Source organism: Mastigoproctus giganteus, chromosome 14 (genome assembly GCF_048544385.1).
Source record: "Mastigoproctus giganteus isolate SK-2022 chromosome 14, ASM4854438v1, whole genome shotgun sequence".
Taxonomy (NCBI): Eukaryota; Metazoa; Arthropoda; class Arachnida; order Uropygi; family Thelyphonidae; genus Mastigoproctus; species Mastigoproctus giganteus.
The window spans coordinates 88,305,048-88,319,962 of record NC_143588.1 but is presented as its reverse complement, the minus strand read 5'-3'; the positions used below and the strand labels follow the sequence as shown (position 1 = coordinate 88,319,962).

Below are 14,915 nucleotides of genomic sequence, written 5' to 3'. Positions count from 1 at the left end.
GACCAATCTGATTCATACCTTTCCTTCTAGAGTTTACATAGGTAAAGAACTCTTTGCTGTTTTTCTTTGCATCCTTTGCCAAAGATTTCTCATAATCTGCCTTTGTCTGCCTAATCTTCTTTGTGACTTGGTTACAGACCAGCTTATATCTATCATAAGCTTCCATGTCACCCATTAATTTATATGTATCCCATGCATTTTTCTTCTGTGCCATACGTCTCATTCATCTGACATCCATTTAGGCCTCAACCTTGAACAATATTTCTTAGTTGGTATGTAAAGCCTAGTAGCTTCCAAGATAAGTTCTTTGAATGCTTCCCATTTTGAATTTGCTTTTGGTTACATCATCAGTTGGTCCCACTGTATAGAATTTAAATACTGTCTCAGACCACTGTAGTCGCCTTTACGAAAGCAAAAACCCTTCCCTTTACACCTGATGGTAGTTACCTCTGAGTAAATCCCACTTCAGAACACTGTGATCACTGCCACCTAGTGGTTCCTTTATCTGCAGATTCTTAATACATGAAGAATCGCTACTGATAATCAAATAAAGGGTATCAATCCCTCTAGTTGTCTCCTGAACATGCTAATGTAGAAAACAATCATCCAATAAATCCACAAAAGCCTTGCTAGTGTATGAGTGACCAACCCACAAATTCCAGTCAATATCTGGGAAATTAAAATCCCCCATTATAAGACTCTCTGATTTACTAGCCCACTCTATTTCCCTGTACAGTTTCTTATTATACTCATCAGAGTCAGTGGGGCTATAACACACTCCTACTCTCAACTTTGATCTCCCAATGCTTATGTCAAACTAAACTGACTCGACACTGCTCTGTCCAGTGATGTCGACTAGCTTCACTTGGATTTTATGTGTTTCTTAACTAATAGCATAACCCCTCCTCCCTTCCTGTACACACTGTACTCCCCAAATTCTAGTTCTGCATTCCTTATATCTGTGTGACACCATGTCATAACCCGGCATACACCAGGTATGCTGGGTTATGCTGCATAAAATTAAACTTGACCCTCACTGATGTCACACAAAAATGTAATATTAGTGAACTAACTGTTGGAAGTGTTTCTTGTTTAAACAACAAATTAAGTGCAATTTTTGCCACATTTTCTAATTGGGAGCATGAAATTTACTTCTGGACATTTAATGCCTCATAATCATAAATTTTAATAAATAGAGAAAAATTACAACTTGCCTGTCGGGCATCTGATTTACCTACATCTCCACGTATAAGAATCAAAACTACTAACTGCTCTAAGGTCATATCTGGATATTTCTTTAACAGACCCTAATTAAAAAAAAAAAAAGGGTAGAATAAAACAATATAATTTTGTAGAAAAATAGAGTGCATTTTATTGCATCACTATATAAGATTTTAACAATCTTATCTGAAGCTATCAATTTATTTTTTTTTTTTAACCTAGACAATCATTTGGGATAATAAAATATGCCATATTTTTAGTGATGTATTCTTACACATCCAGTGTTGTGGGTTAAAAAACGTAAAATAAAATTTAGGAATAAGTATAGAATAAATTTAAGAATGAATTTCAAAATAATAAATTTAAGGATGAATTTCAGAATAATAAATTTAAGGATGAATTTTAGAATAAAAGTGAATTATTAATAGCTTATGCTATTAATTTTTATGAACTGCTAATAGATAATACAATACAAATTTTACTGTGCCACCTATTAAAAATTTCTTTCTAATACTCATTTCTAAATTCATTATTCTAAATGAATAATGAATTTAGAAATGGGTTTTAGGTATCCCAATCCTAAATTTAAAATACTTTGGATTTTTTTAGATTTAGAAGTTTAATTTTATCTAATTTTTGAAAATGGCATGATTACATAAAGTATAGAATGAGACACTTCATTGCATAAAATATGGTATGTATTTAATGGAGTAGTTTAAAATATTGCTGAGATTAATATCAAATATTGCAACTCTACTCTCACTTTCATCAATGGTTGAATAATTAGTCATGTCATATGTATTATACTCAGTACATGTTTAATCACTGATGAAGGCTTTCGAAGTGGAGCTATAATGTTTGTTATTAATTAAAATTTAAATTATTTAAATATTCTAAATTATTCCTGTAAATGATACCATAATATATGGGGAATGCATAATATATGCATCCCCCCCCTTTTAGGAAAACTCTAAACACAAAACATATTAGACCTACAGTACAGAGAGAGAGAGAATTGTCAACATTACACTTGAATTTCTGTAGATCATAATTTTTGGAAAATACATGTGAAGGAAAGTTGTTCCAGAGAACAGAAGTAGAAGGGATAAGTGAGGAAGAGAAAAAGATAATTTTGTGAGTCTTGAGTTTGATAGTTTTTTTTGCAAGAAGAAAGACAAGGCTGAGTTTTAAAGGACTGAAGTTGTTTTCTTCACCCTACTGACTGGAGAATAACAATATTTAAGAAATTGGTGAAGGGCATTTAAGAAGCTAAAGTAGTTTGTGCAGAGCAAAGTTTGAGAAACATTGCTCTGCACGTGGAAGTGTGTGTAAACAGCTGTTTACACATGCTTCCACCTTATAGATGGCAATCAATAAGATGGGAGCTTGTTTAGAAGGAAGAGTGTATATTGCAAAAAAAAACAAAACAAACAAACAAACATACACATACATAATAGTTTCATTGGTTAATTTTTCAAACAGGGGGAGGGGGCTATCACACATTGTGCATATTTTTTAAGCAAAAGCTATTCTAACACTTTATACACTGTGATAAATAATTTTAAAAAATGAGCATGTTACAAACTCTTTACCAGTTCTTGTTCACATGCATAATAAGTTTAGAAAAAGGATTACAAATTTAACTTTCTCAAACTGTTGACATGTTGTAAGAGGCAACTCTAATCCAGGCTAGCATTCTTGTAGCCTATCGTTCTCTGGTAACCCTTCCATGCTCCATTAATCCCTACTTAATTTTATTGTTGGAATGCCCATCCCATAATTCTCCTATGTTTCTTCTTCTTGTTTCTGTTTGAAGCAACCAGGCTAAATTTCTTGATGTAAAAAGCTTCTTTTATTTTACATTTTTCAGTCTCTTACCCCCCCCCCCCTTACTGCAAAGTTCCTATAACTATATGCCTGAGTGCACTCCAATGCATGCTTTGCCAGGTTAGAAATTTTTTGGTGTTAGATAAGGATTTAAGGAGCTTTAATCTTTGACCACATGTCTGCTATACACATCTATGCCCATTTTAAATCTTCCTGTCTCAACTATGTATACTTTACCACATTCACATTTATTTTTGTACATTACATCTTCCATTACAACGGTGTCAGATCTTTGAACAGACTCTCCCATCTCATTAATTGGAAATTGGTTTGTAAGTTGGTTTAAAGATCACTTGATGATCATGCTTTTTTTACATATATTTTTTTTTTTTTTGCCATGCCTTTTATGTATGGAATCACTGTTGCTCTTTTTAACCTACATTCTGTGTTGTGTTATTGTTTATGCCATTAGAATATTTTTCTATGGTCTTGTAAATGAAATGCCTTGGGTACCCAATATTTAATAAAAATCCGTTAAAAATATCAAGTATGAATCGCAGATGAACGTTGGCATTCAATGTTCATCTGCGATTGTTTTTTTTTTTTGTCATTCCATAAATTTCCAAACATCTCAAAATAAGGTTTTGATAATACCTATTTAAATTTTTTTTGGGTGATTAGGTTGTAATTTGTGTATTGACCAAAATCCATCAACTTCCTGTATATTTGCCATCTGTGTAAGAAATGCATTCCATATGCTTTTATATTATAAATATTAAGCATGTTAAAATAATAAAGATTTCTTCACATGAATAATTTGGTGATATGTTACTGTCCGATGTTGAAATATCGTCAATATCCCTTGTTAGATAAACTTGATAGTTTCCATACTTTTGTTATGGAGGAATTATGATTTAAGTAAGAAATAAAATAAATAAAAAGGAAATGTAATATATCTTTTGTAAAATGACTTTTATAAAGAAAATGACACAGCATGGGTTTGTTAAGGGAGAGTCTTGTCTGACAAATCTGATTGGATGCTATGATATGGTTACAAAGGAACTAGATGCAAAAAATAATTTTAATATCATATACAGTCTGTCCTCGTATAGCACGATAGTTGTGTTCCTAGAAACCTTCGTGCAATGCAAAATCGTGCAATATAAACAACAGGCCCTATGGGAAAAGTGGGGTTAGGTGCCGACCACCCAAGATTGAACACACATTTGGAACCAAAACATTACCAAACACAATAAATAATCGGGTAATTTTAATCGTTATAAAATACTTACGTATTTTATAACGATTAAAATACATAATAAAAAATAATATAATATATTTTTTATTATAATATAATAAATAATAAAAAATATTTTTTATTATTTATTATATTATAATAAAGTATTTTTAGTATTTTTTAATACTAAAAAGTATTTTTTACGAATAAAATACGTATTTTATTCGTAAAAAATTTATTATATTAAATAAAATAGTCGCAATAAAATTATAATACGTAAGTCGTAATAAAATGCTTACGTATTTTATTACGACTATTACGTAATAAAATATTGCTAATGCTTTTGCTTCTATCGTAAGCAAACTTGTTTTTTGTTTGATTTTCTATCCAAACAGATAGAAAATCGAAAAACAGATAGAAAAGACAGCCGTTCCATCCCTTCCAATTCTTGTGTCTTAATCTAATGGATTTTAATTACACTTTGAGTTGTTCCTGCTATGAAAATTGTTTTTATTTTCTCTGAATTCTTTGTAATTCTCGGCATTGCCTCATTTAGGTCTGTAGCACGTGCAATACCACATGATCTTTCATTTCGCTCAAAGCGTTTCACAATTTCATATTTTTTCTCTATCGACAGAGGCGGACTGGCCATAAGCCTTATCCAGGAAATCCCGGTGGGCCGGAGGCCGGTGTGATTTTGGCCATAAACCGTAGTATGAGGCCACTATAAATTTTCCCGGGTGAGAATTTTTGATCCAGTCCGCCTCTGTTTATCGATATTGTTTTCTTTTTCTCTCTGAATCTGCAGTGTCTTCGCCAGGACGCTTCCTTTTCACACCTCTTAAGTATTTTACTAATTTTTAAAGCACAATTACAAAACGAGGAGGCACGTTTAATACACATAAACAAAGCTGCGTGCGTGTAGCAACTGAATAAACAACACCGTAAAGGCCGAGATACACTATTAACACCTCACATTTTACTAAAGCACATTTCTAGGGGTTACTACCATAAAACAATAAAAACAATTTCCAGTTGCGTTTCTGCTAGTGGAATCTATTATAAACTGGTCGTAAACTTGATCTAATTGCAATTGCAAATTATCGATAGCTGGAATTGTGTGGGTTTTTACGTTATTATGGTGAAATGTGTTTCTCCTTCACTGATATAAAACACATAAATACATTTTCAGAATCTTCTTCATTCCTATCGTGTTGCGTTCGGTTGGGGTGATTCCGCGTTCGACTGCCATTTCTTGTAAACACAAAGGCGAATCGTGCATAAGCGAATTCGGTTCGTGTTATATAAGATAACGTTCCCCTATTTATAAATCGTGTATGATTGAATTCGTGTAATGTAAACACGTGTTATACGAGGACCGAATGTACTTGGATTTGAGGAAAGCATTTGATACTGTTGTGCATGGAAGACTGCTGTAAAAATTGGAGTAGTAGGGTATTATGGGTAAGTTGCTACAATAGATAAAAGTGTGGTTGAGTGGGAGAAGACAGAGTGGTAATCAATGGATGCTGCTCTTTATGGACTAATGTTATTAGTGGAGTCCCACAGGGTTCGGTGTTGGTCCCATTGTCGATTTGTATATTTATCAATGATATTGATGAAGGTATATCAGGCTTAGTGTTGAAGTTTGCAGATGATACAAAGGTTGGCAGGGTTGTTAATGACAGTAATGGCAGTGTACTGCTGCAACAGGATCTAGAAAATTTGGGCAGATGGGCTGAGAAGTGGCAACTGAAAAGTAGTGCATATGGATAGAAGTATCCCAGAGAAACTCTTTCATTTTCTACCACCCTAAGTGTAGTACCAACTGTGTGGTACTACACTTAGGGTGGTAGAAAATGAAAAAGACATGGGAGTGATTGTGCAGTCAGATATGAAGTTTTCTGAGCAATGCAGACAGGCTGCCAGAGCAGGTCATGGGGTATTGTCAATGATATACAGGAATTTTGCTAGCAAAGAAAAGGAGGCGATTATCCCTTTGTATAAGGCAATGGTCAGGCCATGCCTTGAGTTCTGTGTACATGTCTGGAGATCTCATTTTAGGAAGAGTTACTTGAGTGTGTACACCAAAGGGCAACAAGATTGGTGAGGAGAACAAATGGGTCCTCTTACGAAGAAAGGCTTAAGTTCTGCAAATTGCAGCAGCTGGAGACTAGGCACCTGCGAGGTGATCTGATCAAGGTGTATAAGGCCTTGAATGGGTTGAGCACACTGAATTCTGATGGGATTCTTCCACTTGCTCAGATTACAAACCTAAGGGGACATAAATTAAAATTTAGGAAAGACAGTTGTAGAATAGATGTGCAGAAATTTGCCTTTAGCAGTGGGTGGTTAATTGTTGGAACAAACTTCTATCTGGACAAACTTTTAGAGGGAATGGTTGTGTGAAATTTTTTCTTTTTTTTCCTTTTTGGCTGATGCTACATAAGCTCATATGCTTGCTTTCTTGCATCACATGCCTTTATTACTACATTAATGTATTCAAATCCAATTTATTTAATAATAATTTTACCAAACCTGTGTTATCTGAGTTTTTGATTATCCTAGGTTCCCTCAGTCCACATTACCTCAGATAATAGGGACTCTACTGTATTACCTTAATTCTAAGTTTAGAAGAAACATTAAATTTTTTTTTTTTTTGGTAATTGTTGGTGCATCGGCTTCTGTGGCCATAGTGCACCTCCCAAGGTTTTTGCAGTTCATTGATCCAAGCCCAAGGCGGGATTCGAACCCGCGACCTTTGGGTTGCCAGGCAGGCACTTTACTCACCTGGCGAGCCCGGTCAGCAGAAGAAACATTAAGAAAATTGTAGCCATAGTTGGAACAGAACTTGACCAACTGTAGAGTTAATAAGAATACTGATATTTGTTTGATGGAAGTAATACCCTGAGCAGTTTCCTTTACTTTGATACAAAAAACAATGTTCTGCTGAGTGAAGTTAAAAGTTGCAAAGATCTTTTGTAATAACCTTGTACTTTTTTAATTCAACTTAAAATATTAATCAAAATTAAATTGTTTTAAACTACATGACTTTATCAACTATATGACTTGAAGGAGTATATACAAACAATATATTCCTATTTATTCATATGTGCTGAACAAACAGATTACCCTCATAAGCTGATAAGTATATTTCTACTTCTCTAATGAAGTCATAAATCAAATATAATCTCTCATACAGTTTCAAAGAGTATTAGGAGTTTTTTGTTTTATAATACTTACTGATATTTCCAGTGATAACATACTGACATCTTTCAGCTTTATCACTTCTGACAGTGGAGGTATTACATCAAAGGAACTTTTCTGTTAAGAAAAAATAATTTTGTATTAGCAGACACATAAAAGGCTTTGTCCATTATGTGGGCACCATCCCTCAAATTGTTAAATTAAATTATCAAATTAAAATAACAGAATTTAGAATTAAAAAAATTAAAATAATATAAAATTTTATTAAAGAGATAGTCAGGAGCATAAAAAAACATTTTCTGCTTTTGAAAATCATGTTCTCTATTGCAAACTTCCTGCTACAACAGTTTATGATTCTTCCAAGATTTCTTTCAGGGAAGTTTACATTCTCCCATCAGTTTCTAGGGCTGCGACTAGCCGTACTGTTCTTTGGCTAAAATTATAGTAATCAAAATATAGTCTGTAATTCATCTTAAGAATTATACACAATTATTTTGTGAAGGAAACTACATATTTTAAATTGAATTCAGTACTGGAATTCCATATTCAATCATAATAAGTAACTGATAACCAGTAGCACTGCATTCCTATGTGCCGCCAGTAAGCAGAATAATATTTGCTGCCCTAAATGTTGAATACTGATAAGCGTTAACCAATCAGAAAACAATATCGAAAAATATTTCGGCACCCTCTTAAGCTGCCACCCATAAGCGACGCTTACCTTGCCTACCCACTTGTGGCAGCCCTGCTGATAACAATCACCAGAATAACTAAAAATTGCATCCAATATCATCTGGTATAAAATATCCACAACTATTATAATCAAGTCAGAACTATCCAGATGGTTATGTCATAGCATACTGTATAACAGAATATTTTCTATAGCTGAAGTCATCAGATGTAAAATTAAAGAAACTTCAAATTTTATGTATGTAATATTTGAAGCATTTGAATTTTATGTCATCATTATCATCAGCCATTTTCAATCCACTGCAGGATGAAGGCCTCTCCAGCAACTTTCCAGTTCCTTCTGTTTTGAGCACTGGCCATCCATTTACTACCCACAAACTCATGGATTTCATCTATCCATATCCGCCTTTGTCTTCCAGGTTTTCTTCTAGCTCCTCTTGAGTACCATTCCTGCCCAAGACCATTTTAGTTCTTTAGTTTTGATAAGAATGTCCTTTACTTGAGTTTGCTGCCTAATCCATGTGTTTCTCTTCTTATCTAACAGTCTGATTCCCAATATAATTTGTTCCATTCTCCACTGTGTAGTTCTCAAGTTTCAGTGCCCAAGTTTCACTTCCATAAGTCATGGTGGGGAGTATACATTGGTTCATTATTTTACATTTCAGACAAACTGGGATATTGCTCTTCAGTATGTGACTATATTTCCTGAATGCTATCCATCCAAAATTTATTCTTCTCTTGACTTCCAGTCATTTATCATTATTACAGCTAATAACTTGTCTCAGACAAGTATATGACTCCACCTTTTCAATTACTGCTCCTTCAATCATTATTTCCCTTTCTGTGGCATACTTTTTCATCATTACTTTTGTTTTAGCCATATTCATCTTTAGTCCAAAATCCTTACTAACTGTGCATAACTGATTAAGATTTTCCTCTAATTCTTTGGGATAATAGCTTATGACCACAATGTCATCTGCAAATCGTAAATGGTTTAGATACTCTCTGTTCACATTGACTCCTTTCTGCGATCAGTCTAATCTTCTGAAAGCTTCCTCAAGGGCAGCAGTAAACAGCTTCGGAGATATTGTCTCCTTGTCGAACTCCTTTCTCAATTTTAAATTTCCTACTGTCTTTGTCTAGTCTAATAAAGGAGGTAGCATTCTCATATATTTTCTTCAAAATCATAATATATGGGGTATCTATGCCTTGTCTTTCCAGTGCCCGAAACATTGCCCTATGCTGTATGGAGTCAAATGCCTTTTCATAATCCACAAATGCCAAGCATAATGGTGTTTTATATTCATTTGCTTTCTCCATTAGCTGTGATATTATGTGAAGGTGATCCATAGTTGAGAATCCTGTCCTAAAGCCAGCTTGCTCTTTCGGTTGATTCTTCTCATCAAGTATTCTTTCTAATCTGTTAGTAATGACCCTTGTGAACAACTTGTAGATGTGGGATAACAAGCTAATTTGTCTATAATTTCCAATTTCTGATTTATCTCCTTTCTTATGCAGCAAAACTATGATTGCATTATTCCACTGCTTATGTGTCACACCTTTTCTAATGCACTTTGTGAAGAGCCTTGCCAGTTTTCGTGTTATGTCTCTTCCTCCCAATTTTAACAACTCTACAGTAACTTCATCTTCCCCTGGGGCTTTCTGATTCTTCATTTTCTTCAATGCATGTTCTACCTCATCAGGAAGAATATCGGGTATGTCGTATGTGTTGCTAATTTGCAATCCATCTTCCCCACTGCTGGCATCATTCCCTCGCTCCTTGTATAATTCTCTATAGTAGTCTTCTGCTATTTGAATTATGCCTTCTCTGCTGTTTATAAGTACACCATTGCTATTCTTCAGTTTCAGTATCATTTGTCTTTTTGTATTACTGCTCATGGCTGCTGATTTAAACCCTTTATCCTTTATGTTTTCCCTTAATGCTTGTTCTACTTTTCTTGTGTTATATCTTCTTATGTCTTCTCTGAGTCTCTTTCTAATGGCTTTGCATAACTCAGATTACTCAATTTTCTCCTTGTCAGTGTTTATCTTGCTCTTCATTTTTCGCTTCCGGTTCATCATAACAAGTGTTTCTTGACTAATTTTTTCTTCTTTGGATTTCTTTTTCCCTATAGGTTTCTTGGGCTTTATCATTTTCAGAGAGTGTACATCTTACCATTCTGTGATCACTTCCAACATTTACCTTATTCAGGATGGTAACATCATTCACAATATATCTTCTGTTAGTGAGGACGAAGTCAATTTCATTAGTTGTTAATCCATTTGGACTCTTCCATGTCTGTTCACCCTTTTCTTGAAAAAAGTGTTCATTACTGACAATCCTTGAGATTCTGCAAATTCCACAAGTCTTTCGCCTCTTTCACCAATTCCAAAATTTCCTATAGTTCCCCTTTCTGCGCTGTTTTGTCTTTTTCCAACCTTAGCATTGAAGTCCCCCATAATAATAGTGTAGTGGGTTTTCTGCTCATCTAGAAGACTCAATTTCGGTGACCACATTTCTGTACATTTCTTCAACCTCTTCATTATCATGGCTCGTTGTTGGTGCATAAATCATTATAACCTTTAGCTTGTACCTCTTAGAAATCTTGAGAATTAGTCTTGATACCCTTGGTGATGTACTTTTGAATTCCAAAATGTTGTTTTTTTAAATATTTATGGACCAGAAACCCAACTCCACCTTCACTCCTTTCACTGTTTCCATTGGTGTACAGCAGATTTCCACTTGATAAACTTATAAGTGATTCATTTCTTCTTCTTGTTTCAGCCAAACCGATGATATTCCAATTCACATTTTCTAATACCTTTTCCAGCTCTAATATCCTATCTTCACCGATGAATGATCTTACGTTATAACAGGCCAAGTTCAGTTTCCGTGCATGGCAGCTTGGTCGTACCCAGAGATTCTTAGCACCCTCTGCTTCCACCCTGATCCTCTCGCTGCCGTAAGAGGGAGATGGCAGCTTGGTCGTACCCAGAGATTCTTAGCACCCTCTGCTTCCACCCTGATCCTCTCGCTGCCGTAAGAGGGAGAGTGAAAGCTGCTGGGGACTGAGGGCCATTTCTTTTGTCGTGCTGGAGGGTTTGGTCTTTTCCTCTTCACGCTGACCAGGCGTCTTGAAGAGAACCACTCTACATGTTCGTTGCCACCTAAGTGACGTAACAGGGCTTACCATAGAGAAGGTATGCACGAGTGGATTTTAGTGAGGCAGGCCACTCGGACTTCTCCTAAATCTTCTGTAATAGAAAGATATTGGATCCATCAGTGTTTTAGACTGAGTGTCTGATATCACACAGGATACCTGTTCCCCTCTAAGCCCCTTTTCTACTTTTATGTGCATATGTTTAATAAAGAACAAACGTTTTTTTTTAAGGCTAGCTTAACAATTATGGCAAACTATTCTTCTCAGGTATTTACCACAGCGATATTCTTTAAATAAATAAAAAATTCAGTTTTTCTTAATTTTGATTTAAATCATCTTTACTGTTTTTTTTTTTGCAAAAAGAAAAAGATGAAGGGAAAAAAATGTGTTTTTGCAAAATGACAGAGAAACTTTATGGTACTAGCTCTAGTACAACAGCTAGATGGAGAAGGGGTCAAATCGAGTCAAAAGACTGTTTCTTTGTCATAAATCCAGAGAGAGAGAGATGGCAGCAATGCAAATCAAAATGAATTATTTTTTTTACCAATAACTGCTACTTTATTTTTCAAATATACTTCCACCACAGTTTAGGAACTTATCCCATCTGTATGACACTTTTTTTTTTATACCTCCCTCATTAAAAGCCTTTGGCTACTGTTGACACCATTGTTTAATGGCTTCCTTCATTTCCTGATCTGTGTAGAAACCACTTTCTACCAAATCACTTTTCAGTCTTTGAGAAAAACATGAGGATCATAAGGCAACAAAGTATGGGTTGTAGAAGGATGCTCAGTCACTTCCCAGAGCCCTGTTCCTCCATGTTGAGCCCAACAAGTACAGAGAAGGGCATGAGATTGGTGAAAGGAACAAAAGGTTGCTCTTACAAAAAAAGACTTAAGTTGTGCTAATTGCAGTGTCTGGAGACTAGGCACCTATGAAGTGATCTGATCGAGGTGTATAAGGGCCTTGAATGGTTTGAGCAAGCTCAATGGGATTTTTCCTCTTGCACAGATTAGTTGCCTGAGAGGACATAAATTCAAATTGAGGAAAGACAGTTGTAGAATAGATGTGCAGAAATTTGCCTTTAGCCAAGTGGTTGATTATGCTGGAACAAACTTCCATCTGTCGTAGATGTTGACAGCTTAAATAAATTCAAGCAGAACTAGACAAACATTTGGAGTTAATGGATGGGTGAAATGGGATTTTTTGTTATTTATTTATTTATTTTTTTTTTAGGAGCATTAGCAACTAAGGCCATATTGCTCCGGGGATATGCGGTGGTCATTCCCTGACCTTTCTGCATCCTCCATATATGGTGGTCACGGGCTCGAACCTCCAGTCTAATCAAGAGTGGGCTCATAAGTAGTCCTTATGAGCCCAAGAACAATATACAAGTATTACAAGCTACCCAGCACTTTCAAAAGTATAGAACTTTTTTTGGCCATAGTGATGATTATAATGATGCCTCCACATTGAAATTGAGATGCAAGTCTCACACACACAGTCATTAAATGATCCATGAAGTCACTCCCTTCCCTATTTGTATTGCATTAGGTATTGCAGAAAAAATTCCATTCACAAATGTTTATATTCATCGCAACACTCAAGGAAACCACTTCACACAAGATCACACAGTATACTTTTGTATACTGCAATCTGACAGATGTATTGCAATTGTATTGGACAATGCATCCATCACATCCAATGCACGCAGGATGGCCAGTGTACCTATGTTTGGTAGTAGAGTAGTGTTAATTCCTAAATTTGTGTGTATGACAGAAAATAATTAAAATTTAGGCAATTAAAATCTTGTTTTTGTTTGATTCACCTTGTAACTATATTATATCCATTATTTAATGAAATATAAATTACCTGAATATGAAGTGGAGCAAGCCTTGAAAATAAGGCTTTTAATTTAGTTGACTCTGATTTCAATTTTTCATCCACTTGCAGACGTTCCTCATATGTTTTTAACGTAATTCTCCTGTAATAGATTACACAATCACTTATAGTCATATACTTGTAAAAGTTATTACTTTAATTTTTGGTAACTTAAATTTGAATTGCATTTATTTTTTAAAAAAACATTGCTACAGCCTAACAAAGTTAGCTTTATGCTTGGAAATTTTCAGAGAAAATTTAAAGCCCTTAAGATAAATTGGTGGTTATCAGCCTGTATAATATGTATAATAACCTGTATAAGGTGTGTTCCATGAAATTCCAGAGATCTATGAATATTCTACAAACTTTTTAAGTTTAATTCGTAATATGTATGTATGTAATTCGTAATAATATGTAATTTAATGTATGTATATAATTTAATTTGTAATAATATGTATGTGGAATGCGTGATATGTGGAAAAATACGCTGGAGTGATCACTGAATTGTGACTATCTACCTAATACAATGTTGGGCTACTGTTAATATGGATAACAGCCACTGTTCACCTAGGCAATGACTCCACTAGATGTCTGAAGACATCCGTAGGGACCTTCAATTATTCTGCCTGCAAGGTTTTCCACAGTGCCAGAATAGATGACTTTTGCATGTCCATATGCCTCACTTTCCATTCCAAAACATCCTACAGGTGTTCAATTGGATTGAGGTCAAGCAAATTTGGTGGCCAATCAACACATGTGATATCTTCAGTGTTCTTCGAACCACTTGTGCACAGTGTGGGCCTAATGGCATGGTGTGTAATTGTCTTGGAAGATTTCATTTCTCTCTGAGCCGACCGGGCTAGCCGAGTGGGTAAAGTACTTGCCCGGCAACCCAAAGGTCGCGGGTTCGATTCCCGCCTCGGGCTTGGATCAAAGTACTGCAAAAACCTTGGGAGGTGCAATATGGCCACAGAAGCCGATGCGCCAACAACTACCAAATCAAAAAAAAAAAAATTTCTCTCTGAGAAAAAATGCAACACAAGAGGGTGCACATGGTCTCTTAAGAGCTGCTGGTAGACCTCACCAATGAAACACTGGTCCATATGCACCACGGGTCATAGTTCTTGCCAGAAAAACATGCCCCATATTAAGCAACAACCACCACCTGCCTGGATAGTGGGTGATATGCATGGGTCCATGGACTTGTTGCTTGTGTGACACACGAAGACATCTGTATGTGCGTTGCACCGGGTATCTGAATGTGCAACCAACCACTCGTGTCCAGTCCTCCAGTATCCAACCAGAGTGTTGTTGGAATCACAGCATTGGTCATCAGCAATGATCAGCAGTGAAGATATCCTAGCTTCACTGCTGATCATTCCACAGAAGACGACCCTATTGGGTCGTCTTCTGTGGAATCCCATAAGTCTGAGTGTGTGGCACATCATCATTAGGGATATTGTCCTTGCACTCCCCATGTTGTATTGCAATGTCAATTGTTGCACTGTGCCTCATCATGAACATCTGCCTTGAGTACTTTTATAGTTCTGTCAGCAGAGGTGGTCTGACATGTTCAACACCATTTTTTGTACACCTTAACCATAGTAGGCCACAAGACATGCCGTTTCCGACATGGAAACACCTGACGCACAAGCTCTCAACAACCATGCCCTTCTGAAACTCCATGACAT

At 35.6% G+C, this 14,915-nt stretch overlaps 1 protein-coding gene across 1 annotated transcript in view; it reads right to left on the bottom strand.

Moving 5' to 3' along the window:
• Sec6 (Exocyst complex component Sec6) overlaps positions 1-14,915 on the bottom strand; it is a 347,920-nt gene that overhangs the window by 12,989 nt on the left and 320,016 nt on the right. The window contains exons 19-21 of the mRNA XM_090388448.1: positions 13,216-13,327; positions 7,529-7,609; positions 1,215-1,307 (exon numbers count right to left, since the gene is read on the bottom strand). Coding sequence (XP_090244574.1) covers positions 1,215-1,307; positions 7,529-7,609; positions 13,216-13,327 — 286 coding nt within the window. The remainder of the gene's footprint in view (positions 1-1,214; positions 1,308-7,528; positions 7,610-13,215; positions 13,328-14,915) is intronic.